At 45.8% G+C, this 22,401-nt stretch overlaps 7 protein-coding genes and 1 long non-coding RNA gene across 13 annotated transcripts; 3 read left to right on the top strand and 5 right to left on the bottom strand.

Moving 5' to 3' along the window:
- Positions 1–685: 685 nt before the first annotated feature.
- LOC101061246 (dual specificity phosphatase DUPD1-like) lies at positions 686–2,182 on the bottom strand. 2 transcript variants are annotated; one of them, XM_029843030.1, is made up of 4 exons: positions 2,034–2,182; positions 1,797–1,932; positions 1,383–1,600; positions 686–939 (listed from the first exon to the last, which is right to left on the bottom strand). In XM_029843030.1, exons 2-4 carry the CDS (start codon positions 1,922–1,924, stop codon positions 716–718), a joined length of 570 nt encoding a protein of 189 aa, XP_029698890.1. In that variant the 5' UTR covers positions 1,925–1,932; positions 2,034–2,182; the 3' UTR covers positions 686–715. The 2 variants fall into 2 exon arrangements, with proteins under 2 accessions (XP_029698890.1, XP_029698885.1); XM_029843025.1 differs by lacking the exon at positions 2,034–2,182 and having other exon boundaries at positions 1,383–1,928.
- A 576-nt stretch (positions 2,183–2,758) lies between these two features.
- Positions 2,759–6,883, bottom strand: LOC115251298 (dual specificity phosphatase DUPD1-like). The gene is made up of 4 exons (XM_029843039.1): positions 5,726–6,883; positions 4,464–4,648; positions 3,732–3,952; positions 2,759–3,051 (listed from the first exon to the last, which is right to left on the bottom strand). Exons 2-4 carry the CDS (start codon positions 4,616–4,618, stop codon positions 2,825–2,827), a joined length of 603 nt encoding a protein of 200 aa, XP_029698899.1. The 5' UTR covers positions 4,619–4,648; positions 5,726–6,883; the 3' UTR covers positions 2,759–2,824.
- LOC115251304 (uncharacterized) lies at positions 2,921–5,716 on the top strand. The gene is made up of 3 exons (XR_003889873.1): positions 2,921–3,057; positions 4,479–4,912; positions 4,989–5,716. It is a non-coding gene; the product is annotated as an uncharacterized lncRNA (long non-coding RNA).
- A 173-nt stretch (positions 6,884–7,056) lies between the features above and the next one.
- LOC115251302 (dual specificity protein phosphatase 13-like) lies at positions 7,057–8,778 on the bottom strand. The gene is made up of 3 exons (XM_029843047.1): positions 8,517–8,778; positions 8,236–8,453; positions 7,057–7,450 (listed from the first exon to the last, which is right to left on the bottom strand). Exons 1-3 carry the CDS (start codon positions 8,645–8,647, stop codon positions 7,239–7,241), a joined length of 561 nt encoding a protein of 186 aa, XP_029698907.1. The 5' UTR covers positions 8,648–8,778; the 3' UTR covers positions 7,057–7,238.
- A 148-nt stretch (positions 8,779–8,926) lies between these two features.
- On the bottom strand, positions 8,927–10,393 carry LOC101080027 (dual specificity protein phosphatase 13-like). 2 transcript variants are annotated; one of them, XM_029843020.1, is made up of 3 exons: positions 10,186–10,393; positions 9,906–10,123; positions 8,927–9,827 (listed from the first exon to the last, which is right to left on the bottom strand). In XM_029843020.1, the coding sequence occupies exons 1-3, from the start codon at positions 10,326–10,328 to the stop codon at positions 9,610–9,612; spliced, it is 579 nt and encodes a 192-aa protein (XP_029698880.1). In that variant the 5' UTR covers positions 10,329–10,393; the 3' UTR covers positions 8,927–9,609. The 2 variants fall into 2 exon arrangements, with proteins under 2 accessions (XP_029698880.1, XP_029698878.1); XM_029843018.1 differs by having other exon boundaries at positions 8,927–10,123.
- Positions 10,394–10,806: 413 nt separating this feature from the next.
- On the top strand, positions 10,807–14,812 carry LOC101065042 (sphingomyelin synthase-related protein 1). Of its 2 annotated transcripts, XM_003961176.3 has the most exons (6): positions 10,807–10,997; positions 11,930–12,505; positions 12,583–12,678; positions 12,741–12,858; positions 12,938–13,088; positions 13,453–13,757. In XM_003961176.3, exons 2-6 carry the CDS (start codon positions 11,949–11,951, stop codon positions 13,755–13,757), a joined length of 1,227 nt encoding a protein of 408 aa, XP_003961225.1. In that variant the 5' UTR covers positions 10,807–10,997; positions 11,930–11,948. The 2 variants fall into 2 exon arrangements, with proteins under 2 accessions (XP_003961225.1, XP_029698875.1); XM_029843015.1 differs by lacking the exon at positions 10,807–10,997 and having other exon boundaries at positions 11,949–12,505; positions 13,453–14,812.
- Positions 14,813–15,386: 574 nt separating this feature from the next.
- LOC101065268 (voltage-dependent anion-selective channel protein 2-like) lies at positions 15,387–18,195 on the top strand. 2 transcript variants are annotated; one of them, XM_003961177.3, is made up of 9 exons: positions 15,387–15,535; positions 16,306–16,377; positions 16,504–16,553; positions 16,726–16,878; positions 16,967–17,019; positions 17,122–17,349; positions 17,424–17,574; positions 17,694–17,751; positions 17,848–18,195. In XM_003961177.3, the coding sequence occupies exons 2-9, from the start codon at positions 16,311–16,313 to the stop codon at positions 17,937–17,939; spliced, it is 852 nt and encodes a 283-aa protein (XP_003961226.1). In that variant the 5' UTR covers positions 15,387–15,535; positions 16,306–16,310; the 3' UTR covers positions 17,940–18,195. The 2 variants fall into 2 exon arrangements, with proteins under 2 accessions (XP_003961226.1, XP_011618707.1); XM_011620405.2 differs by having other exon boundaries at positions 15,389–15,521.
- Positions 18,196–18,554: 359 nt separating this feature from the next.
- Positions 18,555–21,407, bottom strand: LOC101064827 (catechol O-methyltransferase domain-containing protein 1-like). Of its 2 annotated transcripts, none has more exons than XM_011620514.2 (7): positions 21,225–21,407; positions 19,949–20,067; positions 19,755–19,860; positions 19,489–19,607; positions 19,202–19,256; positions 18,961–19,094; positions 18,555–18,884 (listed from the first exon to the last, which is right to left on the bottom strand). In XM_011620514.2, exons 2-7 carry the CDS (start codon positions 20,045–20,047, stop codon positions 18,732–18,734), a joined length of 666 nt encoding a protein of 221 aa, XP_011618816.1. In that variant the 5' UTR covers positions 20,048–20,067; positions 21,225–21,407; the 3' UTR covers positions 18,555–18,731. The 2 variants fall into 2 exon arrangements, with proteins under 2 accessions (XP_011618816.1, XP_029698850.1); XM_029842990.1 differs by lacking the exon at positions 21,225–21,407 and adding an exon at positions 20,843–21,003.
- Positions 21,408–22,401: the final 994 nt, after the last annotated feature.

The following is a 22,401-nucleotide window of genomic DNA, read 5'->3' as shown; positions in this document are numbered from 1 at the left end:
TCAGAGCCTAGCATCAGCCCCCCCCCCCCCCCCCCCCATGCGTCTCAGTTTTAACTGCACAAAGCTGCTCCGAGGCTGCGGAGACGGTGTTTTAAGAGTGATGAATACATAAGCGGCGCGTTGTTTATTTATAGGAACAGGCTGTCTCCGTCTGGTTGGGGTACATCAGTGGCTCTGGCACTTCTGCTACATTTGTTTTAATGGCCTCTCTGATATTAATTGCACTGTGATGGAGCCACGTTCTGGTGCATTTGAGTTCACTAAAAGTTGAGCTGACGTGCTTTAGGGGGGGGTTCTCCTGCTTCCTCCCGGGTCTTTAGTCTGGAGTTAATGGTGGCAACTGAAATGTGGCAATCTGAGTCATTTTAACAGGTTGAACAGGTTTAACAAGTTGCATCTACATCTACACAATCAGGACAACCGGTTGTATGTGTCCGCTCTCCTCTCCCGTGTCCTGTCCTCTTCCTGCACTCTGCTGTCCATCAGCAGGAGGGTCCCCTCATATCAGCCTGGTCCTACTCAAGGTTTTTTCCTGTTCAAGGAACAGCGTACAGTTTTTCCCATCCTGTCGCTTGAATCCTCACCACGGACGGAGACTTTTAATGTCTTTAAAATATCTTGCGAAAAAATCCCAAAGATGCTTTTTCAAAACAAAACAAAAAAAAAATGTCCACGTGAATCAATATTTGGGTCAAACTGCGGGTTTTTATTCAAATCACTTTTCTGGGAGCGCGATTTGCCCTTTGTTCCTCTGCCGGGCCAACGAAGCGTCTAACTGACGGAGCTGGTTCAGGAATCCCACGTTTGGGAGGATGTTCCTGTGCCTGCATACAGCCTCCAGCGCCTCCACCAGGGTCAGTCCCTCTCTGAGCATGAGGTAGGCCAGGACCAGGGTGGCTGAGCGGCTGATTCCCCGTGCACAGTGTACGAGCACTTTACCTACACAGGAAAGAACATTAGCTAAACATTTTTCACAAACTTTATGACTTTTTGTGTGGAGGGGACTAGGTTTTATTTTTAATATGGTAGAGAAAAGGAGTAATTTAATGAGAATGAGCCCCGAACTAGCAGCAGTTACAGGAAAAAAAACTCCCTTTGAACAGGAAGAAACCCTGAGCAGACCCAGACTCCTGCAGAGGAACCCTCCTGGCAGGGTAAAAGAAACGGAGAACCAGGTCGGGGGTCGGAATCTTAGAGCAGATCATGCATATAAATACATTCAATATACATAATTGTAAACAGGTGGAACCAAAACTGAATACTGCGTTTTGGACGGTGGAGGTGTAAATGATTCCATAAACACCTTTATTAGAACTGTCCTTCGACCCACAGCTGCACAGCTAGCATGAGCTCCTTTAACGCTTCATTTTCCTCTGCGCTACCTTGTTGTCGCAGCGCCACGTGTATGAATTCGGCCGCGTCCCTGAAGAAGGGCCTCAGGTCGAAGTCTTTGCAGTCTGAAGCCTCCACGCCGTGGTACTCTATGTTGGCGTCGTTGTAGAACCGCGGCCCCGTGTCGATGTGCTGGGGGCCGTGGGCGGCGTTCAGCACGTGCGTTATCCCCAGATTCGCTAGCTGGGGTTTATTCTGGGCCGTGAACCTGTCAACACAAGGGAGGTGGACTGGGTGCTGCTTCCAGCTCTGGGAGTGTTGCTGTGGATCCACGTGTCTTCCTGGTGACTCAAACCTACAGATTTGATATTCATCTCCTCCGTTGGCCGGATACGGCACTTGTTTGCGGCAACAGTTTCTCAGCCGGATCAACATATTGCAGCTGAAGCGAGAATGTCACTTACGCGTCTCCGACGTAGAGGTTGAGCCAAACCTCGTTGACAGCTCCGGTGGGGCGTCTGTTCTTCAGCAGAAGGCCGAGCAGATCGCAGGTGGGCGGTGTTTGATACTCTGGCTCCTCCTCTGGCCTCATGGCTGCATCTTTCGTGAGTAATTATCGCAGATGAGACTCAACCTCACACGCACATGAGCTGTTGCTGCGAATTTTTTTTTTTTTTTTTTCGCGAAGAAGCTCCTCTTACCTCAGACCGTCCCGGTTGCTGTTTCGGAGCCCGACCCCACAAGGAAGATGCCAGAGGTTGTGTGGGTCATTTTTTTTTTAGAAGCAGACTTTATTTATACCCACAGAGGGTTTACTGGTTACACAAGATGCAAGCAGTTTCCCATAAACACTCACTGGGGGAGGTGCCAGAGAGCTGGATGCTAATTTTGGTCTGCAACGGGGGTTTGAACCCAGAACCCTGCGACTCCCACCTACAGCCTGGGCAACAGAACCAATCCATTAAGGCCACAGATGAATGTGACAGAAGCAGGGCGGCATGTGTGGCGGCGAGTAGAGCACCATGTTTACAGCCGAAACAGAAACAGGGCAGAATTATTGCGAGGCCGAACCGGCGGGTCACTTGGAGAACGCTCCACCGATCAGCTCGGAATAAACAGTTGGAGGGCTTCTCTTTTCAACCGGAGCCACAAATCACACGAGGAGACTAAACCAGCAGACTTTATTTGGCTAACACGTAACCGGCGGCGCTTCAGTTTATGCTAAGAGCACTCAGGAACCTCACGGGTTTGACAGATGCTTTACTGTCACAACGGACTTCCCTTAGCTGCTTTGATGCTGCTTTGATGTCCACCACACGTTGCTAATTAACTATGGCTTTTTCTGTCGAAGTTAAAGGTCGGCAACGTAGTCGACACGACGGCGTCGTTAGCTCGTTAGCACGGGCGGATGCATCACCCTCAAACGTTTTCATATATATCAAGAGTTTATTCTTTTATTTTTCTTCTCTCAAAGTACAAAGTTGGTCTTCTTTCACTTGCGCCCGCCGTTGGCGTAGCTCTGCGGCGGCCCCCGGCAGTGCAGCTCCTTGTCCAGCTCTCGCAGTTGCTCCAGGAAGCCCGAGTTTGGCGAGACGTTCCTGTTGGCGCTCACTGCCTTGATGGCGTCCGCCAGGGTCATGCCCTCGTGGATCATCAGGTAGGCCAGGACCAAGGTGGACGAGCGGCTCAGCCCCATGGCGCAGTGGACCAACACTTTACCTGCGGGTCAGCGCAACACAAGAACTCACTCCGCAGCTCCTCCAGCAGCTCTGCTACTAAACGTGCCGCCATGCGACGACTGGATTAACGCGGCGAACTTCATCGCGACGTCTAATTTGTTACTGTGTCGTGGATTAAAGGCCGTGCCCATCACGGAGAGGAGTACTTCTGCCTCCCGAGTAAAAGTTTTCAACAATGTTGCAACAAATGTTTCTACACGCGGTAATCCCCGCTTCCTTATCGGCCCCCAGGATTAGGGGGCACGGGAGCGCGTAATTGAACTGTCTTCGGCGTCTGTGTATTTCTGCCGGGGATTACTGAGGGCCCCCGCCACACACTGGAGCCCCCGATCAGCCAGCGTGTGAACGAGGGGGCCTCGTCTTATTACTGTCATGTCAGACACCGACTCGACTTTGCCGAACAGCCGAGCGCACAAACCTAATTGTATAATTTACACGTCCGGTAAAAAAAAAGGGTTGCTTACGAATTTCCAGGGCGATACCTTTAAATCCAAGTCCCCTGGCTAGGTTCTGAGCTTACGAGGAGATATTAGCAAGATCTTGTGTTTGCTGTGTTTCGTTTCCATTTTAATGACAAACACAGGAAAGGGCTCCGCTAATCGGACCTGACTCGCAACCTCAAGGAGCAAAATGGCCATTGTAGCGCGATGAATTCCTCACCTGTGGGCGAGCTCACAGCGTTCTTGATGAAATTAGCTGCCGGGTAAAAGAAGGGCCTCAAATTAAAGGATGGCATGTCAAACGCTTCCACTCCATGATAAGTGATTTTGGTGTCTCTGTAGAAACCGGGCCCCGTGTTAACGTTGAATTTCCCATCAGCGGCGTTGAGTACGTGAGTGATGTGATGAGCCTGGAGAGTCCTTTTGTCTTTGGCAGCATACCTGGATTAAAAAAACAAAGTTCAACTCTATATAAACACATTAACGCATGAGTCCTGATGCCAGCTGCCTCAAACTGAACCACTGAGAGGTTGTTAAGTGGTTACTATTGAGATTTGTACTTGTCTTCTCAAGTGTAACAGTGCAAAAAGGGGTCGCCTAAGTATGAAAAGGTTACCATGCTAGCTTGGTAGCATATCAAATGCACCAATTTCTACATTAGGATATTAAGCCCAGCTAGCATGTTAGCATGCACAAACTGATAGTTTGAATTCAACAACATGCAAGCGAATGCTAATTTACAACAGAACTCTCAGAGTTGCTAAAAATAACCTTGATGGATGAATTACACTTGTTAACAAATTGGTTTATTGTGGTTTTTTTGGGGGGGAGGGGGGACCCAGGATGACCAAATCTAATTTATTATTTTTATGTGATGAGCCTTTCGTTTGTGGCACTCCGTCAGATTTTAATTAGCATGCCTCGTTAAAAATGTTGTTTTTAACATCCTCACATGTCTCCTATGTAGATCCTGGGCTGGACCTCGTCCAGGTGGCCACTGGTCCCTTTCTTCGTCCACATCAGCCTCTGGAGCTCTGCGGCCGGGGGGGTTTCGTACCCGCCGTCTGCCCCCTCGCGGCTCACCAAGCGCTGGAGACCTCTGGACATGTCTGGAAGCCTCTACTCTGCTTTTCCAGCCTGTCGCACAAAAGCGGAACATCCATTATCTTTAACGGGGTGTTTACCAAGATCTCCGCTAATGGCCTTCTTGTTTTAGCTATCACAGACAGAGCTAAAATAATAAATACTGCCATTAGAGCATGAGCTGTGGGCACCTATAGCCCTTAAAGATCTCATAAATACATCATCGAGTCCACTCTTCTGCAGCAAAGCAGCACGAGAACCTGTAATTGCAAGATGCCCCCGTGATGCACTCATCTTATCTTCGCTCAGTTGGACTTGGTGGGTTTATTTATCTCTAGAGATGCAGAAAATTGTTATTCCAGGCCTGTAAACAACACCTCTTCATCTCCTGCAGGCGAACCTAACCTGTGCATTCACAGTTTACACCTCCGAGAGACTCTGCGCTGTATACATTAGCATCCATTTTCTGCTGCTGCGGGCTGAGGACGCTCAAATGATGAGCATGTGTTGTGATGCTGTGGAAACATGATGGCAGACGGGCTTCTCTTAGCATCCCGCTGCTATCAGGGGCCCTCAGCTCAGCACTTGAGGTCCTGGGACTCATTGTCCCTTGCTCGAGCAGGGCACACGGAGGCGCACTCCCACCTCACGACGGGTGCATGTGGAGTGCAACGCGCTGGCGTCTTCGGCTACCTCGAGGCTCTTCCTTCTCCTCATTGATCCTTCTTCTCCCTCCCACCGTCAGGGCAGAGGAGTGATTTCCCCGGCGCAAACGTCAAGTTGCAGCGCCGCTTTCACGACCTCAGGCTAACCCGGGCTTCCTGCCTCACTTCCGTGTAATTAAAGATGTTCTGCATGCGCGGGGAACGTGCCCACGGTGAACACGGAGGGCAGATGAAGATCCCTTTTTTCCCTCCTCCAGGCCTTTATCCTCTTGGATGTGAATCACGCAGATTTGTGGGCGGATTAATAAAAGAATAAAGTGCTGCAATTTGTCAAGATGTGCAATACTGACAAAGTGCTTTATAAATACAATAAATGAACACATTGGGGCTTTTATAGGTAGTTTGCTCACTCATAAATAATTTCCAAGACTGACTTCACCTGTAATAAATCTAGAAAAGCACTTGCCTTGACTGGAATCGTTGCTTTTCAAGGCGTCTCTTGTAGCGTCTGCGTTTGCCTCGGTTAGCTACCCTGCAACCTTTTTTGCTATTTTAACATCTGAGCCCGAAAATACTTTTGGTGTCGTCTTCTGCGTTTCCTAAAGGTTACCCCAGCTACCAGCGCAGGAGGGAGCACGGGACCAGTGAATACCGGGAGAACAAGAGCAGCGCCATCGTGTTCGGGCCCAAATATGCTGTAGATTCTCACCACAGCCAAAAATCCACCCCCAAAAAAGTGTTTAATGTCAGATTTCAGGAGTCGTAGTGACGTTTCTGATCCAACCTTACGTGTGGAGCATCTCAAGAATGAAGGAATGAAATGTGTTTTTCTATGGATTGTAGATTTTCTTCAAAATTGCCATAAAAAAAAACATTGGTTCAAAATAAAACAGGAAAAACATTCAATGGCAAAAAAGGGGAGAAAAAAGTTTTTTTTTGACAAAAAAGTTAAATCCTGACCTTATCATCATTATTTTTATTCCAACATCAATTCCAAAGGAAAAAAAGTTGTTCGTGATGACAGGATCTTTGGTCCTTTCTGTTATAAATTTTAATGAGCTCAGAACTTCTTTACATGCTGTTAACGAGCATAACGCATGCCGAGATGCTAATCATGTATGCTACATATGTTCAACAAATAGGCCTGTTGTATATTACATTAATATGTAATATGTGCTAATTTAATAGCCTTAATTTCTAAGTTTCTCCATGTTAAGAGTATTTTGTGTTCTGAATCTAGGCTTTGCGCTGACATGCTAATGTGGCTTTAATAAATGCTGTCACATGAAAATAGCATTAAAGCACAAACATGCTATCAAGCAGAAAGATGCAAACAGGTATTAATAATGATGATGTGTTGCTATTATCTGCAGCACCTGATATGCTTGCTGTTATCTTGCACTTATGACATACAAAACAATTTCCAGAATGGAAAACCTATTTATTAGCATGACTCTATGCAACATGACTTGTTAGCGCTTTTGTCTGCTAGCATGAGCGTTGTGGGTTTTGATTGCTTGCTCAATTCTCGTGAAGTTATATTTTCCCCAACATAGGCATAAATGAAGTTAAAGGAGAATAATGTTATAGCTTTTAATCCTTAATGGTTTATCAAACTAGCATTTTATTAGTATTTAGCTTTGGTCTCCAACCAAGCAGCATTAAGTGTGAGTTGACAGTGTTGTTAAGTGCTAACAAAATATAATATAATTTATTTAAAGTGACTCTGTGCAACCATGTTAAACCATAAACCAGCCACATAACTACCTTTTGAACCTGGTAACTGTGACCATTAGCTCCAGCACATCACTGTGTTTAATAGTACAACCAGTTTAGGCACCTTTTAGTAAGTTTCTGTTAATAAATTGACTCAAATGTTCATGTTTCTGCAGACATAAACATCATGTATTGAAGCAGATTCCCAGAACATCACCAGGCAGCCCCAGTCGCCTCGCTACAGAGGGGGGGCGGCCTTCGGATTACAGGATCTGGCACGTTTTCTTCTTCCTGGTCAGCTGAAGGTCCAGATCCAGCAGCAAAGCCAGGAAATTCCTGTTGGGGTAGATGGCTCTCTTCTGGATCAGCTCCTTCAAAGCCCGTTTGAGCGTGAGGTGGCGGTAGATCATGAGGTACGCCAGAACCAAAGTGGAGGAGCGGCTCATTCCCATGATGCAGTGCACCAGAACTCTCCCTGAAGAGCACATGAGATGAAGGGAACAGGGGATGTGAGGGAAGGATTAGCGAGAGGCCTCACACTTATTAATATCATACATGGCTGCTCGTCTCACACTGTGGCCTTTCTTTTTTATCCCGCTGTGAGCTAAAAATAGCTCCCACAATTCACTGCCTTTGTTCATTTAAGGTCCCCTTGCAGCCTTGTCCCAGCTGTTCCTTTAATCCCAATTTGTCCTCTGCTTGATAACTCCTTTGAAAAGCCCGTCGGCAGATTGCAGAGTTTAATTCTGCAAGGTAAGACCCTGATTATTACCGCTGGCTGAAAAGACCTCCAGGTGTGTCAGCGGGCTTGAGAGGACGGCGCGATGGGAACATTTCGGCCGCCTTAAAACACACGTTGCATATTTACAGGAAGAGATGCTTGAGAATACGGAGTCAGAGTGGAGGAAAAAAACCTGAAAATCACTCAAATTCGAGTAAAAATTGATTTATATCACACAATACGTGCTTATTAGTAGCATTAGCAGCATGCACAAGCAATTGTAGAGTAGCCTATATATAGATGACACTATCACAATATTTTAATAGTCTCTGGCAGCTGATTTTATACAGGTATGTATATAATACAGTAATTGTATGCTTCTGTTTATTTGTTTTAGGATAATTAACCCTTTTAAGAGTTAACAGTGAAAAACATCTGATGTTTAATCTTCAGGGGTTCGAGGTTATTGGGGAAATAGTGTTTTTTAAGGGTTTTTAAGAGAAAACGTGACAGAATCGCGATGGAAAAGTGACATTTACCGTCTGGGGATTTGAGCGCCTTGTGGATGAAATCCGCTGCAGGCTGGAAGTAAACGTCCAGGTCGAAGTGCGTGGAGTCGTCCGCGGGGATTCCGCAGTACACGACGCTGCTGCCGTAGAAGTTTTGGCTCCCCACGCTGCCCCGTTTGGCGTGCGCGGCGTTTAAGACGTGAGTTATTCCCAGTTTCTTCAAGGCGGCCTTGTTGTGCGCCACGGCCCTGCGGGAGACACGCAGGTTCGGGAGCGCAGCCTCGAAAAGGTCACGCTCGGCTCCTACTCACGCGTTTCCGATGTAGATTTTGGGCCAGACTTCGTCCACTTCGTGGAGGTGCAGCTTGCACGAGTCCAGCAGCTTCTGCAGGTCCTTCACCGTCAGATATTCTTTCCTCTTCCTGTCCTTCTGCGCTGACATGACCGTGCCAGCCGGAGCCGTGCGCTCCGGATCAGGCTGACGCGTCCCAGCAGGTGTCCGGGGCTTCACTCACGCACACGACACAGATCCTGTCGTGTCAGTCATGGATTTCCCAGCTTTCAACTGTGTGATGTGACTTTTATTTTACTCTGACTTGAATCACTGGTTAAAATATGAATCAACTTTAACATTTATTGCGTTCGTCAGCCCCGAGGCTGCTGCTCATATTTGCCCTTCTGCGGGTCAGTTGCACCAAATTTAGCTTATGAAAACATAATTAACCTCAGTGCTCCCAGTCCGGAATTCTGCTGACCCCCCCGGGTCACCAGCTTGGACGGAAGCGTGGACTCGACGGCGTTTTTGCGCGCGAACAGCCAATAAATGGCGCGCAACTTTACTGACCCGGGGTCGGATATGGATTGATTGTTGAAAGAGCTGAACGCGTGCGTGCGTGCGTGTGTGCGTGCGTGTGTGCGTGCGTGTGTGTAAATCCCACTTGACCGGAAACGATACACTGATATTTATCGCTGGTGGCTTATAACATTCTAAGAACAGCAGCTTTCCTCCAATTAAAATAATTAAGTATTTATTAACACCGTGACAAGCAGGAAGGAAACACAGTCAAATAAACAAGCACAGCTATTTATCAAAGTCTGATTCCTTATTAACGGATTCCAAACTCTCCTGTTTTGTGATGTTTTAAGTTTGTTTACGGCTGAATTTCCTGTTGCGACTGTCGATTTATTGATGGCTCAGCATGAATTAGCAGATGAAAAGGGAGGGTCGGCGTCCACAATGTGGAATAAAGCTGAAAACATTTGGTCCTGAAGCCGGTTCCACCTCAGGCTGTGGCGATTCCACACAGTTGGGTTTAAAAATAAGAACCCCCAGTCGATATGAGACAGAGTGGAGCGGAAAGGTTCGAATTCAGCTCTGATTCCATCAAACGGGCAGCTGGGAAATCAGCGCTGCTGCGGCGGCGCTCTCAGGGTGGCCTCCTGCAGCTCCACGTCCAGAGCTCGCAGCTGTTTCAAGAAGCCCCTGTTTGGGAAGATCCAGCGGTGCTCTTTGACCTTGAGGATGGCCTCCAGCAGGCCGAGGCGCTGGTGGATCATCAGGTAGGCCAGGACGACGGCGGCCGACCTGCTCACCCCGACAGCACAGTGGACAAAGACCCGAGCTGCTCCGGACGAAAGAGTGACAGAAAGGAGCACAAGTGATGATTTTAAAATGGTGTGAGCGAGAGTGGAGCGCTTACCGCCGGCGCCGTCGAGCGCCTTCTTAATATAGTCAGCGGAGGGGAAGAAATAGGGAGAAAGGTCAAAGGTCGGCGAATCATCAGCTGGCACGCCGTAGTAGTCCACAGAGGAGCCGTAGAAGTCACGACAGCCCTGACAATGTGGGCTCCCGTGAGCCGCGTTCACGACATGGCTGATTCCCAGTTTCCATAGGCTGTAGCGGTCGTTGGCCACGGACCTGCGGACCGACTGGGATTACTGGGAATGGCATTCCAGAAGAAATCCAAGCGGCAGACTTACATGTCACCGAGGAACAGGTTGGGCCAGACTTCGTCCACGTGGTTACCAAACCGTTTACCGCCATACAAAACAGTTACCAGCTCTTTTACACTCCAAACTGGACCCCTGTCCTGGAGAGTCTTCTTAACTGGTTCTGTGCTCATTTTTTAACAACATTAAGCTCTAAAATGTCCTATTTGGATGACATTTTCAGACTGTTGGCGCATCAGACAAGGACAGGTGTCCTGTTCTAAAATTAAACCAGTGACCCATATTCTGTTGGTTTGCTAACCACATTAAAAGAAAGTGATGCTGCAAAAATAAAAAAATCTCTGTTGTATAAAACCAACACGGTTAGTTTAGATAATAATAATAATAATAATAATAATAATAATAATAATAATAATAATGATGTAAAAATCGAGTATTGGCAAACAATTTGTTCGTGTTGCCTCCGTTTTTAGAGCAAAAACAAAGGTATGACAAAAACTTCGCTTTCAAGACGATGCAAGTGGTGACAATCATACTTTTATTGAATTTTAGCTGTCAATAATTCACCTTTGTGGTCAGTCGTGCTGGCTGCAGTACCACAACGTGGCCAGAGGGTGTCGCTAACGGACAGCGAACGCAGCAGCACGCAGCTATTACAGACATTACCGCCGTGCGTTGGCAACACTGGTTAACAACAACCACGAAGCTACGACGAGATGAATTCCACGTCAGCACTATGGCAGCACACTCTCATGCAATATCCCCCAAGTCTGCTGAGATGTAACTCAACCAGTTAACCGAATCCACCTGTCTGCATCGCGCTCTCTTACACCTGAGTCTGGGTGAGTGAGTACACGCAGTGATCCGGCTAGCAAGTAGCATGCTAGGTCTGGTTAGCTATTCCTCTGGTTGCTATTGTGATAAAAGATGCAATTTGGTGCCTTTTCCCTAAATGTCAAGATATTGAATGCTTGTGATGGTGCACGTCGTCTGCAGCACCAGCAAATGGGGAAGGTGTCTAAGACTGAAATAATAATAATGTTAGCATCGGCTCACCCCTTATTGTTAGCCTTTAACGTTGTCATGGTCTCTACATCACAAATACCCCAAATGTAAATGGGATGTTATCAGGCACATAATCACAGAGGGTTTTAAATACTAAAAATCCACTCGAGTAGGAGGTTGCCACTGATATGTATTACTTTGCATGAAGAGGAGAGTGTTTAGAAGAAAAGTTGAAAGATGGAATCAAAGTTTGGGTGTCTGAATGGATCATAAACCATGATTTAAATGACATCCGGTCTGGCCCGAATCATAGAATTTGGATTTGACAAACCAACATCTGGTTTTAACACAAAATGACAATTCCCAAATGTCAGTTAAAAGGATATTCGGGTTTTCCGGCTCTTTTTGAGCAGCACTGTAGGAATCTGGGTGTGAAATCCCCTGATTTTGACCCACGGTAGTGCGTTTTTAAGCTCACTCTGCTGTAAAAGCCACGTCTGCCATGAGTTTTTAGATACCAAGTGTTGGTTCCCAGCCAGGAGGGGAGGCTGTGCTCCTTCACCCAAATTTAAAGTCGTGAGCTCAGTTGCAGAACTCTTGCTTCAGTCTGGATGTGAAACTCAGGGATTTTACATATTGCTGATCAGTCAGAGGACAGACTGACGCACAGTGGCTGCTTCTCCTTTAATGGTCAGAAGGTGGACGAGCGTCTGAAAGGACAGCTGAGTTGTTTGAGCCTCATTTAAGTTCTGTTTGCTCTGTCCTGCAGCCTTCAGATTGAGGAGGAAATGACACACCTAAGCGTCCGTCGCTGGACTCCCAAACACGTCGCTAAGTGGCTGAAGGAAGAGGGCTTTTGTGATTACGTGGACCTGCTGTGCAACAAACACAGACTGGATGGCACCAGTCTGCTCGCCCTCAGCGAGTACGACCTCCGCTCGCCGCCGCTGGAGCTCAAGGTGCTCGGGGACATTAAACGTCTCATGGTGTCCATCCGCAAACTCCAGAAACAGAACATAGACCTGCTGGAGGAGCTGGGTCTCCCCTTTGACGGCCACTCCCCTACGGGTTCTGGAAGCGGCCTTGAGTGGTTGTGCAACGGAGACTCGGGCCGAGACTGCGACAGCACCGACACGGCGCCCGTGGGAGAGGAGTATCACCAGTACACCAACGGGAAGTACAAGCAGCAGACGAGGCGGTTGGATCCAGAGTACTGGAAGACGGTTCTGAGCTCCGTCTACGTGGTGTTTGTGTTCGGCTTCACTTCCTTCGTCATGGTCATTGTGCACGAGAGGGTGCCAGACATGCGCATGTACCCTCCGCTGCCTGATATCTTCCTCGACAGGTGGGAGGACCGGTCCCGAGCTGTGTGTTTCTCTCTGCAGTTGAAGACTGACGCAGGTGTTTCTGTCTCTCCATCAGTGTGCCTAGAATACCGTGGGCCTTCGCCATGGCTGAAGCCTGCGGCGTGATCCTTTGTAACATCTGGTTGCTGGTCCTGCTGCTCCATAAACACAGGTAGAGTCGGTCACGCCCGCGCGGTCTTGTCACTACAGGGGCTGTAACGTACCTCCCTGCAGGTCCATCCTCTTGCGGCGGATGTGCAGCCTTATGGGGACCGTGTTCATGCTGCGCTGTGTCACCATGTTTGTCACCTCCCTGTCGGTGCCGGGACAGCACCTGCAGTGCTCGGGAAAGGTGGGGCGCCGTCTGGCGGTTCTTTTACGGGCAGGGGCCACGGCGCCATTCAGTCCGTCTTCATCTCTTTTTCTTTTAGATCTACGGGGACATGTGGGCCAAACTGCAGCGAGCCGTCGCCATCTGGAGCGGTTTTGGGATGAGCCTGACGGGAGTGCACACGTGCGGCGACTACATGTTCAGCGGTCACACGGTGGTCCTCACCATGCTCAACTTCTTCGTCACAGAGTGTGAGTAACTGCGCTGGCAAGGGTTTGGGAGAGTTTGCAGCTGTCTCCAACCACAAAAAGTTCTATTTCCATCCTCCTCCCGCCTGTCATGAGTCGCCCTATGACTTATCCAGGGGCCAAATTTGGCAACTCCCACAAAGGTTTGGAAGGAGAGCTTCATTAGCTTGAGATTAGCTTTGCACAAGAGTGCTCCTCTTGGGAATATCTTTCGGATCATCATTGAAGCTCTGACAGTTTATTCAGCATCATGAGGAGGTGCAGAGGTTCTAGCTGTCAGCGATAGCGCGGCTTTGTCGCCACCTGCTGGCATTCGGCGGGATTGCGGGTAACAAAATCCAAAAGAAGTTACTTTGTGTGTTCACAGACACTCCACGCAGCTGGAACTTCATCCACACTCTATCCTGGGTCCTGAATCTCTTCGGCATCTTCTTCATCCTAGCTGCGCACGAGCACTACTCCATTGACGTGTTCATAGCGTTCTACATTACCACCAGACTTTTCCTGTATTACCACACCCTGGCCAACACCCGGGCATACCAACAGAGTCGACGAGCACGCATCTGGTTCCCGATGTTCTCTTTCTTTGAGTGCAACGTTAATGGGCCGGTTCCCAACGAATACGGATGGCCCTTCTCTAGACCCGCTGTGATGAGGAGGCTGATTGGATAATGATCGCCGTTGCACCTTTGCGGGTTCTGATTCTGTCTTGTCAAGTTGCCAATTTAATATGACTTATTGGTGAACAAGGACAAGTGATGTCATCCTGTTTTGCAAGGCCTGATGGGATACACGCAGCCATATTTGTAAAATTCTGGGACTCATCTAACCTGCTTCCATCGTAACCATGTTTTAGTAGCCTGCATAAATGGACACAAAGCCACTCATTTAAAAGAAAACAGTATCGGATCATTTACAGAACTGTCCAAAAGATAATTTCAAAATTTGCATCAAGATTCTTGACTGTCATTTTTTGTATTCCAACCATGAGCCACTCGTAAAGCAATACGTAAAAAAAAATCCACATTTTGCACATTAACGTTGAAATATATTTGCCATTTGTTATTTATTTACGTCTATCATTCGCTGGAATTCGGCGGTGCTATGAAATAGCAAAAGGGACAGCAAAATCAGACTTAAGTCCAACAAAACTTGTCGGACTTGCTTCTGCTGAAGAGAAGTTCTACAGAAATTAATATGATGATTCACAACCATGAAAGCACTTAAGATTTTTCCACTTGTCTTAAATATTCCATTTGCCATTTACTTTCGTTGTGTGGAGATTTTGAGTAGTTTCTTTTTAAAAAGACGAGTTCTGGGAATAATTGGATATGTTGGTATTCAGTAAGTTATTGAAGAAAAAAAAACACTTAAATTTGTCTTTGTTTATATTTATTTCTTTTGTAAATTCCGATAGATATTTTTATATTTCTGAAAATCTACAGCAACATGCACATGGAAAAAAATGTTTACAGTTGCTTCAAAGTAGGTACGTGTATTATTGTGCTTTTTAAATGTAATATTGATTTCTGATTGGCCTTTACATTCTTTTGTGTGGAACTTGATCTGGTCACTGCAGCATGTTAGAACCGTGATAACTTTAGGTGGAATTTATAGTATTTAGGGAATTATTATTTTGAAGAATGATGCTGTTGTGTTGATATGATCTTGCAAAGCCACATTACTTGTCATCATCGCAACTTCTGTCATTAAAAGCTGAAGCTGAAGTTTTGGTTTTCACTTTTTCCTCATTCTTTACACTGCCACCTTTAAAACATTTAACTAATTTTATGTCTGAGAGGTCACAGGACATTTTTAGAACTAGGGCAAAGTACAATTTCGGGGGGGGGCATATTTAACAGAACTGTAGGTTGGTGTTAAAACTATATCAATGTTTAAATATGAAAAACAGCAGAGGCAGTAGAAGTTTACATTAGTAGACATTGTAAACTTCTCATTTTTTTTACATGATATAAATTCTTGTATTTTATCATACACTTATTTCCCCCCCAAAATAAATTTAATATCAACCTGAAAGCTATTTATGGTAGTTACATGGTTTTTGACCGTGAACGCATCATAGAATTGTCATGGTGATTTTGACGTCTTCGGCTCGCCAGTGGCCTAATGTTAGATACAGTACACTGTAAATACATACGGTCTGTAATGTAATAATGGAGATAAACAATAGAATAAGTAAATTATTCTAAATTACATATTGTAATGAATAGTCAAAATATTATCGCAAAAGCATTTACTGATCAGGATTAACGACAGGCGGCTATAAGTGGAACTAAATATGGGTCCTTCCTGCAGTTCCTAGGTCAGGTTTCCACCATATTGTCCTACAACCGGTTTTGCTCCAGCCGCCCCTTCTGTTCCAAAAGTTGGCTGCAACACATTGCCCTATACATTCATAATTGTAACATTACCCAGGTCAGTAGTACTCGGTAAGTAATCGATCTTACATTTATGCAAGTTGTCAGTATATGTTGTGACAATGTTTGCAACATCGCTATCAAACGCGTCGCTTGCTAGCTAGAAGTCGCCCCTTCCCTTCCTTATATGTTTAAACTCCTCCAAAACACCGAAACATGAACCAGTTACACTAACATCGATCAATTTCAAAACGGTCTTTGCTTCCAATTTTAAGAAATTCGACCTTTTACAGTAAGGTGACGACATTCTCGCGTTATGCCGCAGTTTCTCGCGTAACCGGTTTCTTTAAACGCAGTGGTGTTGTCGAATTGTGAGGGAAAAGACGCGCAATTGTAACATTTTTCTGGTCTAACCGTTCCCATTACAATAATTCAGTAGTTATCCGGGTTAACCTTGACATTGATGACACGACATTGATGAGAGCGAAAGTAATCGAACAGCAGAGACCGCAGACTCGTAGTTGTCTGGTTAAAAAATGATCATAAACGAGTTTCTTTTATAACCCAGTAACATGTAGACATTAAGAGTATAGATGTAAAGTTACTGAAATCGTAATTGCATTAGATTTTTTTTTCAATTACCAATAGACCTTTCCATAATTCCACTGCACTGTTGTTAAAGTATATTGGAGGATTCAATTTGATTATGATGGTCAGGACTTAAATAATGGCAAAAGTGTAACATTTCAAGGCTTCAGCTGCAAAATCAGCCTTCCAATATTTGATTTTATATTACTACGAGTCACTGATGCACATGTCTGTTCTGTAAACACACTCAACAGGCAAAATGGCAGTGCCCCCAGCATATGTAGACCTCGGGAAATCAGCAAAGGACATCTTCAATAAAGGCTACGGTAACTGGAAGCGAGATAAAAGGCTCTTATATAAGTGTGTATTTTTTGCCCCTCAGAGGAAAGGAGGCTGTTTGAAAAGTGCTACCCAGCCCAGAAGGTAGATTGTCAATGTCACTGTCTTGACAGGTTTTGGACTGGTTAAGCTTGATGTGAAGACAAAGTCTTCCAGTGGCGTGGTGAGTTCATCTGTTACTATAAATATACATAAGGTCTTACGCAGCACCAGGGCTTAAAGGATAAGTTCTGGTTTTATATCGGTGTTTTAACTGCAATTTATTAGCAAACTTTGGTCATTTCTCTTTTGTGTAGTTTGGCTGTGCTGTGCTGATTTATTTTTGTTCCATCTAGGAGTTTAAAACATCTGGCTCCTCCAACATTGACAACAGCAAGGTCACAGGCACCCTGGAGACCAAGTACAAGTGGGCCGAGTACGGGCTGACGTTCACCGAGAAGTGGAGCACAGAAAACACTCTGGGAACTGAAGTTTGCGTTGAAGATCAGGTACGCTGACCACTCTGAGCTGAAGCAGCTCGTTCCAGGAATTAAACTGCTGCAGCTCAAGTGCCATCCGTGCATGTGTCTCCTTTAGATCACCAAAGGGCTGAAGCTCAATTTTGAGACGACATTTTCACCAAACACCGGGTAAGCTGGCGTCCGTTATTTCTAACGAGGCCACACAGTGGGTTTATTGAACGGCCCCGCTGACCACCTCCACTGGACATTTATGTCTTGCTACCATTACAGCAAGAAGAGCGGCAAGATCAAGACGGCGTACAAACGGGAGTACGTTAACGCAGGCCTTGACGTGGACTTAGATTTTGCTGGTCCCACTATCCATGGAGCGGCCGTGGCCGGTTATGACGGTTGGCTGGCAGGCTACCAGATGACAATCGACTCCGCCAAATCCAAGATGACCCACAGCAACTTTTCTATCGGCTACAAGACTGGCGACTTCCAACTCCACACCAACGTGTATGTTTTAGCGCACAGAAGCACAGGTGTTGTAAAATGATCGCGCAGTGAAGTCATTCACGCTTTTTGGGCAGAAACAACGGGTCAGAGTTCGGCGGCTCCATTTACCAGAAGGTCAATGACAAACTGGAGACTGCTGTGAATCTGGCCTGGACAGCGGGAAGCAACGGCACCCGCTTTGGAATTGCTGCCAAATACCAGCTTGATTCCAGTGCATCCTTATCAGTAAGTAGCATTTATTGGATTTTGTTGCCTTTTTTAAAGTAAAAAAATCAAAGTGCACTTTAAAGATTGGTGGTGGAATTCCGGGAGTATTTCCTCATAATTCCATGTTTTATTTTAAGGCTAAGGTGAACAACGCAAGCTTGGTAGGAATTGGATACACCCAGACCCTCCGGCCTGGTACGGAAGGCCCTTCTTTAACTTTGGTTACAACAGAAGATCCCTTTAATCACCATTTATACCTGATCAAACTATGTATTTTGTCTTTTATGCCAGGAATGAAAGTAACCCTCTCTGCACTCGTGGACGGGAAAAATATCAACGCCGGCGGCCACAAACTTGGTCTTGGGTTAGAGTTGGAGGCATGAGGGGGGAATTTGGCCCAGCAGAGTGCAGCAGGAACAGCAGCTGAATCTGACCTGAATATTAGTACGGTCGGTAAAGAGTCGAAGCAGAGCCCTGGAAATCCTTTGTCGTCCTCATTATGGTCACAATAGCTAGTCATGCATCGGTTCCTTCTGCCAGTTATTCCTGAATAGCCAAATGTCACAAATCCTTATGTGGTGCACTGTATCAGGAATGGTTTTAGAAAATAAAACCCTGGTATTTTGCTGTGTGATGATATAGAATGTATATCCGCTGTTCTTTTGCACAGTAGAAAGTCCTCCTGTTTTATTTGCACATCTTTGTCTTTTAGTCGCGCCGCTTTGCTTAAACTAGTCCTAATTATGCTTCAATCCCCGGCGGCTCTTGATTTATTCCTGCTTGGATCTGATACGAGTTTGATTAATGGGTTTTCAGTCTCTTCTGTGACTGAAGCAAAAGTGTGTAATATAAAAATTTCTTCCTATTTTGGAGGGCTGTACAACAAAACTATTTTTGCAAAAGGCATCTGTGCAATAGGGTCACCTGTCCTGTCATAATTAACAAAAGGGCAAAATTCAACACAATCCACATGAAAGACACTATTTGAAACCTTTTGATTAGCTAAAAAAAAGGTGGCTTTATTGAAATAGTTAAGATGATCCTTTTAAAACCTCCCTATTTTATTATTTCCATGATTAAGATGTAAGTTTGACTAAAAACAGCACCCAAAATAAAGAGTCCTGTGATGAAGAAGTGCCAGAGGTTTCCAAATGCTTTCCTACAGTCTTCACGCCCTACAGCTTCATGGCCAGCGTGAGTCCGTCTCCCACGGTGAGCATGCTCAGGGTGACCCGGGTGTCTCGGTGCAGCTTCTTGTTCAGCTTGTCGATGGCCACGGTGTCGAGGTCGTCGGGGGAGGGGTTTAACACGCTGCCGCCCCACAGCACCTACAAGGACAGAGGTCGGACGGATCAACGCGTTGACCCACGTCGAGCATTTAAATGTCTCGCGTGACAGCCTTACGTTGTCGATGGCGATGATTCCCCCTTTCCTCAGCAGGAGAAGGGACTTCTCGTAGTAGTTGTCATAGTTCACCTTGTCGGCATCGATGAAGATGAAGTCAAACGTTTCAGCCTCGCCGCCCGACAAAAGGTCATCTGAAGCAGAAGATGAAGAACATGTTCTGTGTCCGTCAAACGACTGCCCGGACGGAAAGTCTTGGCTGCTATTTTGCACCTGTATAATGAGGGAAATGTGGCTGTACCTAGAGTTTTCAATGCTGGCTGAATGCGCAGGTGGATTTTCTTCTCCACTCCAGCCTGGAAGCAAAGACAGCGGAAAACTTTAAAGGAAATGTGCAGCAAACACTAAAGACTCGTTAGAAAATGAGGCCAGAGCCAGGAGCGTGTGTAATTAATCTGGCAACGGCAGCATCTTAGCACTGATAACTTGCCTTTAAATTCGGTTGAAGACATTTTAATATTTGCCAGGCTTAAAGACACAGCTGTTGTGGCACCCTTCCTACGAGTTAAATGATTAAAAAAAACAGACCTCTTTCCAGAAGGGTTTGCCAATGTTGGCGTATTCTTCGCTGATGTCACACCCCACCAGAGCGCCGTCATCAGGCAAGGCCAGAGCCATGCTCAGCGTGTTGTAGCCCGTGTATACGCCTGGAATGGGAGCGCAGATTGGACACATTACTCCAAAAATAAGATTTTCTTCAGAGTAATGAAATGCACGTTTGAGCAGGAGGGTTACGGAAGAGGCTGCAGTTCATGTTTAAGTAGATCTGGCATCGATCTGATGGACGCTCTTACCGATCTCTATCACTTTCTTGGCTTTTATCAGTTTTGCTAGATTGGCCATGAACTGAGATTGCTCGCAGGCGACCATCATGATGTTGGAAGAGTGTTCCATGGTCCTCTGAAGACAAGATTTTAAAACACGTCATTCGAGCAGATGTTTTTGACCCGAGCAGAGCTGTTCTCCAGCTGGGATCTGGACTCCTCACCAGTCTGAGGCCTTTCAGGGCTGGATGCTCCCTCAAGGAGTGATTGAGGACGTACTGCATCAGCGGGTCGTTCCCACAGTGACTTTTGATGATGCTCATTCTGGAAGATCTCCTTTTCCCTGAGGGTGAAACAGCAAGTTAGATACAATAATAAAGAACAAGAAGAGACGGCGGACCGTCTAATGGACTCCTCTGGAAGTCGGATCAAGCCATCAACGATCTCAGAGGGTCAAACATGCCACCAGCATCAACGGATAAAGAAAAATCCGACTGCTGCCTGTAAAGCTTGATATAATCTGAGCCAGCCTGGGGCCAAAATGTGACATCAGTAAATTCACCACTGAATCAAAAAAGCATAACTGATGGTGTGTTTGTAATAATATTCAGGCAAAAGTACTGAGACTAGTACCACATCAAATCCGGCTCAGGGTGTAACTGGTGTGCACATTAGAAGATAAGTTAGTAAGGAAATAAAGGTTATGTAACTCTGGACTTGGCCCTGGTAAAGATGACCTCTGATCAAGCCGAATAATAAATAATATGCCAAAGGCACACGCCTTTAGCATTCAAAAATGCAACCATTGGTTTCAAATGTGGAGTAAAGAATTAATGCACTATTTAGTACGTGCAGTTATGCATTTCTTCCGATATAATACTCAATGGTTGGAGTGTAGGATGATGATGCAATCTCATTCAGCGTCCCATGATCCGTATTTATGAAAGAACTTTCTCATATTAAACTTGATCTCAGAATCTGTGCTGCAGTCAAAGTCTTTTTTCTCTTATGACATTAAATCAAAAGAATCAAAGAATATTACCGGACGTCAACAAACATGCCCAAGTTCACGACGTTAACATTTAATTTTTTTTATTTAAAAAAAAGCCTGTTCATACCAATGAAATAAGCAGCGATGGAAACCACACCGATAGTAGTAGAAGCGGCTAGAATTTCTTTGGAGCTATAACGAAAAGACATTTGTTTTTAACAATTTAAACGGGACTCCACCGTTCGAACCCGTTGGCCCCCGTGGAATCACTTCCGCGTCGGCCGACGTCATTACCGTAATGGCGCAAAAAGAAGCGCAGCAGTGTCGACCATGAATAAAACCCCGGAGTCCGCAAAGATGGAAAATAAAAAGCCCGACTGTCGATAATCCCAGATATTTTCAAAATTTTAACCTTCCAAAAAAGACGAACCTTTCTTAATACACCTGTTACAGTAGTATACGTTAGTTTTGGTTAGTATGAGATGAGGAAAAGAGTAGTAGCGACTCACCACAAAGTAACGCACAATTCTGATCCGCTGTGAGAGAGCAAACGAGCCAATTCCTGCAGAAACGCCAACAACCAGCTTGGAAAGTATTATTGGATCATATGACCAGCAGCAGCTAAGGCGATAGGGTGAAACAGACCCCACCACATGCCTGCTTCCATGTAAAGAGATTATTGGCTACTAACCGCACTTAGTCGGTGGCAGCCTAAAAGTGCTGATTCATAGCTTTGCCCACTTGCATGCCAGTGTGTAAATCGTCTTTTCTGATCTGCAGCACGACGCCTTCGTGTAAGATGATATGAGCTTTACTCCTTTATACTAGTGTTCCGGCAAATATACACTTATTGTTGCAAATAAAGACAGATATGTGTGGAAGTTGTGCAGGTTGCTTTCTGATGTAAATATATTATAACCACTTGTACAGAGCCTGTCTGTTCCAGGAGTTCTTCATGTTCAATTTTAAATAATTCACATTTGACCTGGGCCTTAACCTAAAGTATCTCACATGACACGGCCATGACGGTTCCACCATGGAGGGGCAATGAGGCAAATCATCCAACCTCACATGATGCAGAGATGTTCCATCATTTTTGGCCCAATCAGGAGAATGAGCTCATCTGTCAATCAAGGTGTTTCCCCTTGTTTGTATGACATCAAAGCATCGATTTAACCTAAACAGCTAACATCCTATGGGCATCATTGGGAAAGTGTACATTTAGTTTTGAAAAAGGCTCAACTGCAGTCTCAAATAGTGCGTGAATTGGATATTAACCGCAGCCTTCCACGAGCGGGGGCTCGCTAACGTCATAAGCACCACTTTAAAGCCTCCACGCCTCAGAAAACATCCACCTTTAGGATGCCTGACTTTAAAGGATCGTCGGTTCGCTCCAAGCACAAGAACAAACATTCTCAGAAGAGAAGTGGCATTAAAGCCAGCTGGAAGAGTCCAGCCTGCTTCCTTCTCCAAACAGGCATCTCCACACCAACACTGAGGAAAATGGGCTTCTGTTCTCCCTTCTTCTCTTCTGACTATTGTGTGTGTGATGAATGCAGCATCCACTCACTGTGACAGAACTGTGACAGTTCAAAGCTGAAGAATGAGATGATCCTCCCCAAAGGGATGGCGAGGTCCAGACAATAAACCTGAGGGTTTTTGTGTCCGATTATTAACATGTTCCAT

This window comes from Takifugu rubripes, chromosome 1, assembly GCF_901000725.2.
Source record: "Takifugu rubripes chromosome 1, fTakRub1.2, whole genome shotgun sequence".
Lineage (NCBI taxonomy): Eukaryota > Metazoa > Chordata > Actinopteri > Tetraodontiformes > Tetraodontidae > Takifugu > Takifugu rubripes.
The sequence above is the reverse complement of the archived record's forward strand: the minus strand, read 5'-3'. Positions and strand labels throughout refer to the sequence as shown.

Bases quoted from the DNA above. Each gene is read 5' to 3' on its own strand.
- LOC101065042 (XM_029843015.1), top strand. From the start codon at position 11,949: ATGACACACCTAAGCGTCCGTCGCTGGACTCCCAAACACGTCGCTAAG. The intron at 12,859-12,937 runs GTGGGGCGCCGT...TTTTTCTTTTAG, and splicing joins ACCTGCAGTGCTCGGGAAAG to ATCTACGGGGACATGTGGGC. The intron at 13,089-13,452 runs GTGAGTAACTGC...GTGTGTTCACAG, and splicing joins CAACTTCTTCGTCACAGAGT to ACACTCCACGCAGCTGGAAC.
- LOC101080027 (XM_029843018.1), bottom strand. From the start codon at position 10,328: ATGAGCACAGAACCAGTTAAGAAGACTCTCCAGGACAGGGGTCCAGTT. The intron at 10,124-10,185 runs GTAAGTCTGCCG...GTCGGTCCGCAG, and splicing joins AACCTGTTCCTCGGTGACAT to GTCCGTGGCCAACGACCGCT.
- LOC115251302 (XM_029843047.1), bottom strand. From the start codon at position 8,647: ATGTCAGCGCAGAAGGACAGGAAGAGGAAAGAATATCTGACGGTGAAG. The intron at 8,454-8,516 runs GTGAGTAGGAGC...TGTCTCCCGCAG, and splicing joins AAAATCTACATCGGAAACGC to GGCCGTGGCGCACAACAAGG. The intron at 7,451-8,235 runs GTAAATGTCACT...TGTGCTCTTCAG, and splicing joins GGCGCTCAAATCCCCAGACG to GGAGAGTTCTGGTGCACTGC.
- LOC101064827 (XM_029842990.1), bottom strand. From the start codon at position 20,924: ATGTCTTTTCGTTATAGCTCCAAAGAAATTCTAGCCGCTTCTACTACT. The intron at 20,068-20,842 runs GTATGAACAGGC...TTTCACCCTCAG, and splicing joins CATCGCTGCTTATTTCATTG to GGAAAAGGAGATCTTCCAGA. The intron at 18,885-18,960 runs GTAAGGCTGTCA...CTGTCCTTGTAG, and splicing joins GAATCATCGCCATCGACAAC to GTGCTGTGGGGCGGCAGCGT.
- LOC115251298 (XM_029843039.1), bottom strand. From the start codon at position 4,618: ATGTCCAGAGGTCTCCAGCGCTTGGTGAGCCGCGAGGGGGCAGACGGC. The intron at 3,953-4,463 runs GTGAGGATGTTA...TTTTTAATCCAG, and splicing joins AGGATCTACATAGGAGACAT to GTATGCTGCCAAAGACAAAA. The intron at 3,052-3,731 runs GTGAGGAATTCA...GCTGACCCGCAG, and splicing joins CGCTGTGAGCTCGCCCACAG to GTAAAGTGTTGGTCCACTGC.
- LOC101065268 (XM_003961177.3), top strand. From the start codon at position 16,311: ATGGCAGTGCCCCCAGCATATGTAGACCTCGGGAAATCAGCAAAGGAC. The intron at 16,879-16,966 runs GTACGCTGACCA...TGTCTCCTTTAG, and splicing joins AAGTTTGCGTTGAAGATCAG to ATCACCAAAGGGCTGAAGCT. The intron at 17,020-17,121 runs GTAAGCTGGCGT...CTACCATTACAG, and splicing joins ACATTTTCACCAAACACCGG to CAAGAAGAGCGGCAAGATCA.
- LOC101061246 (XM_029843025.1), bottom strand. From the start codon at position 1,767: ATGTTGATCCGGCTGAGAAACTGTTGCCGCAAACAAGTGCCGTATCCG. The intron at 940-1,382 runs GTAGCGCAGAGG...TTTCCTGTGTAG, and splicing joins CGTGGCGCTGCGACAACAAG to GTAAAGTGCTCGTACACTGT.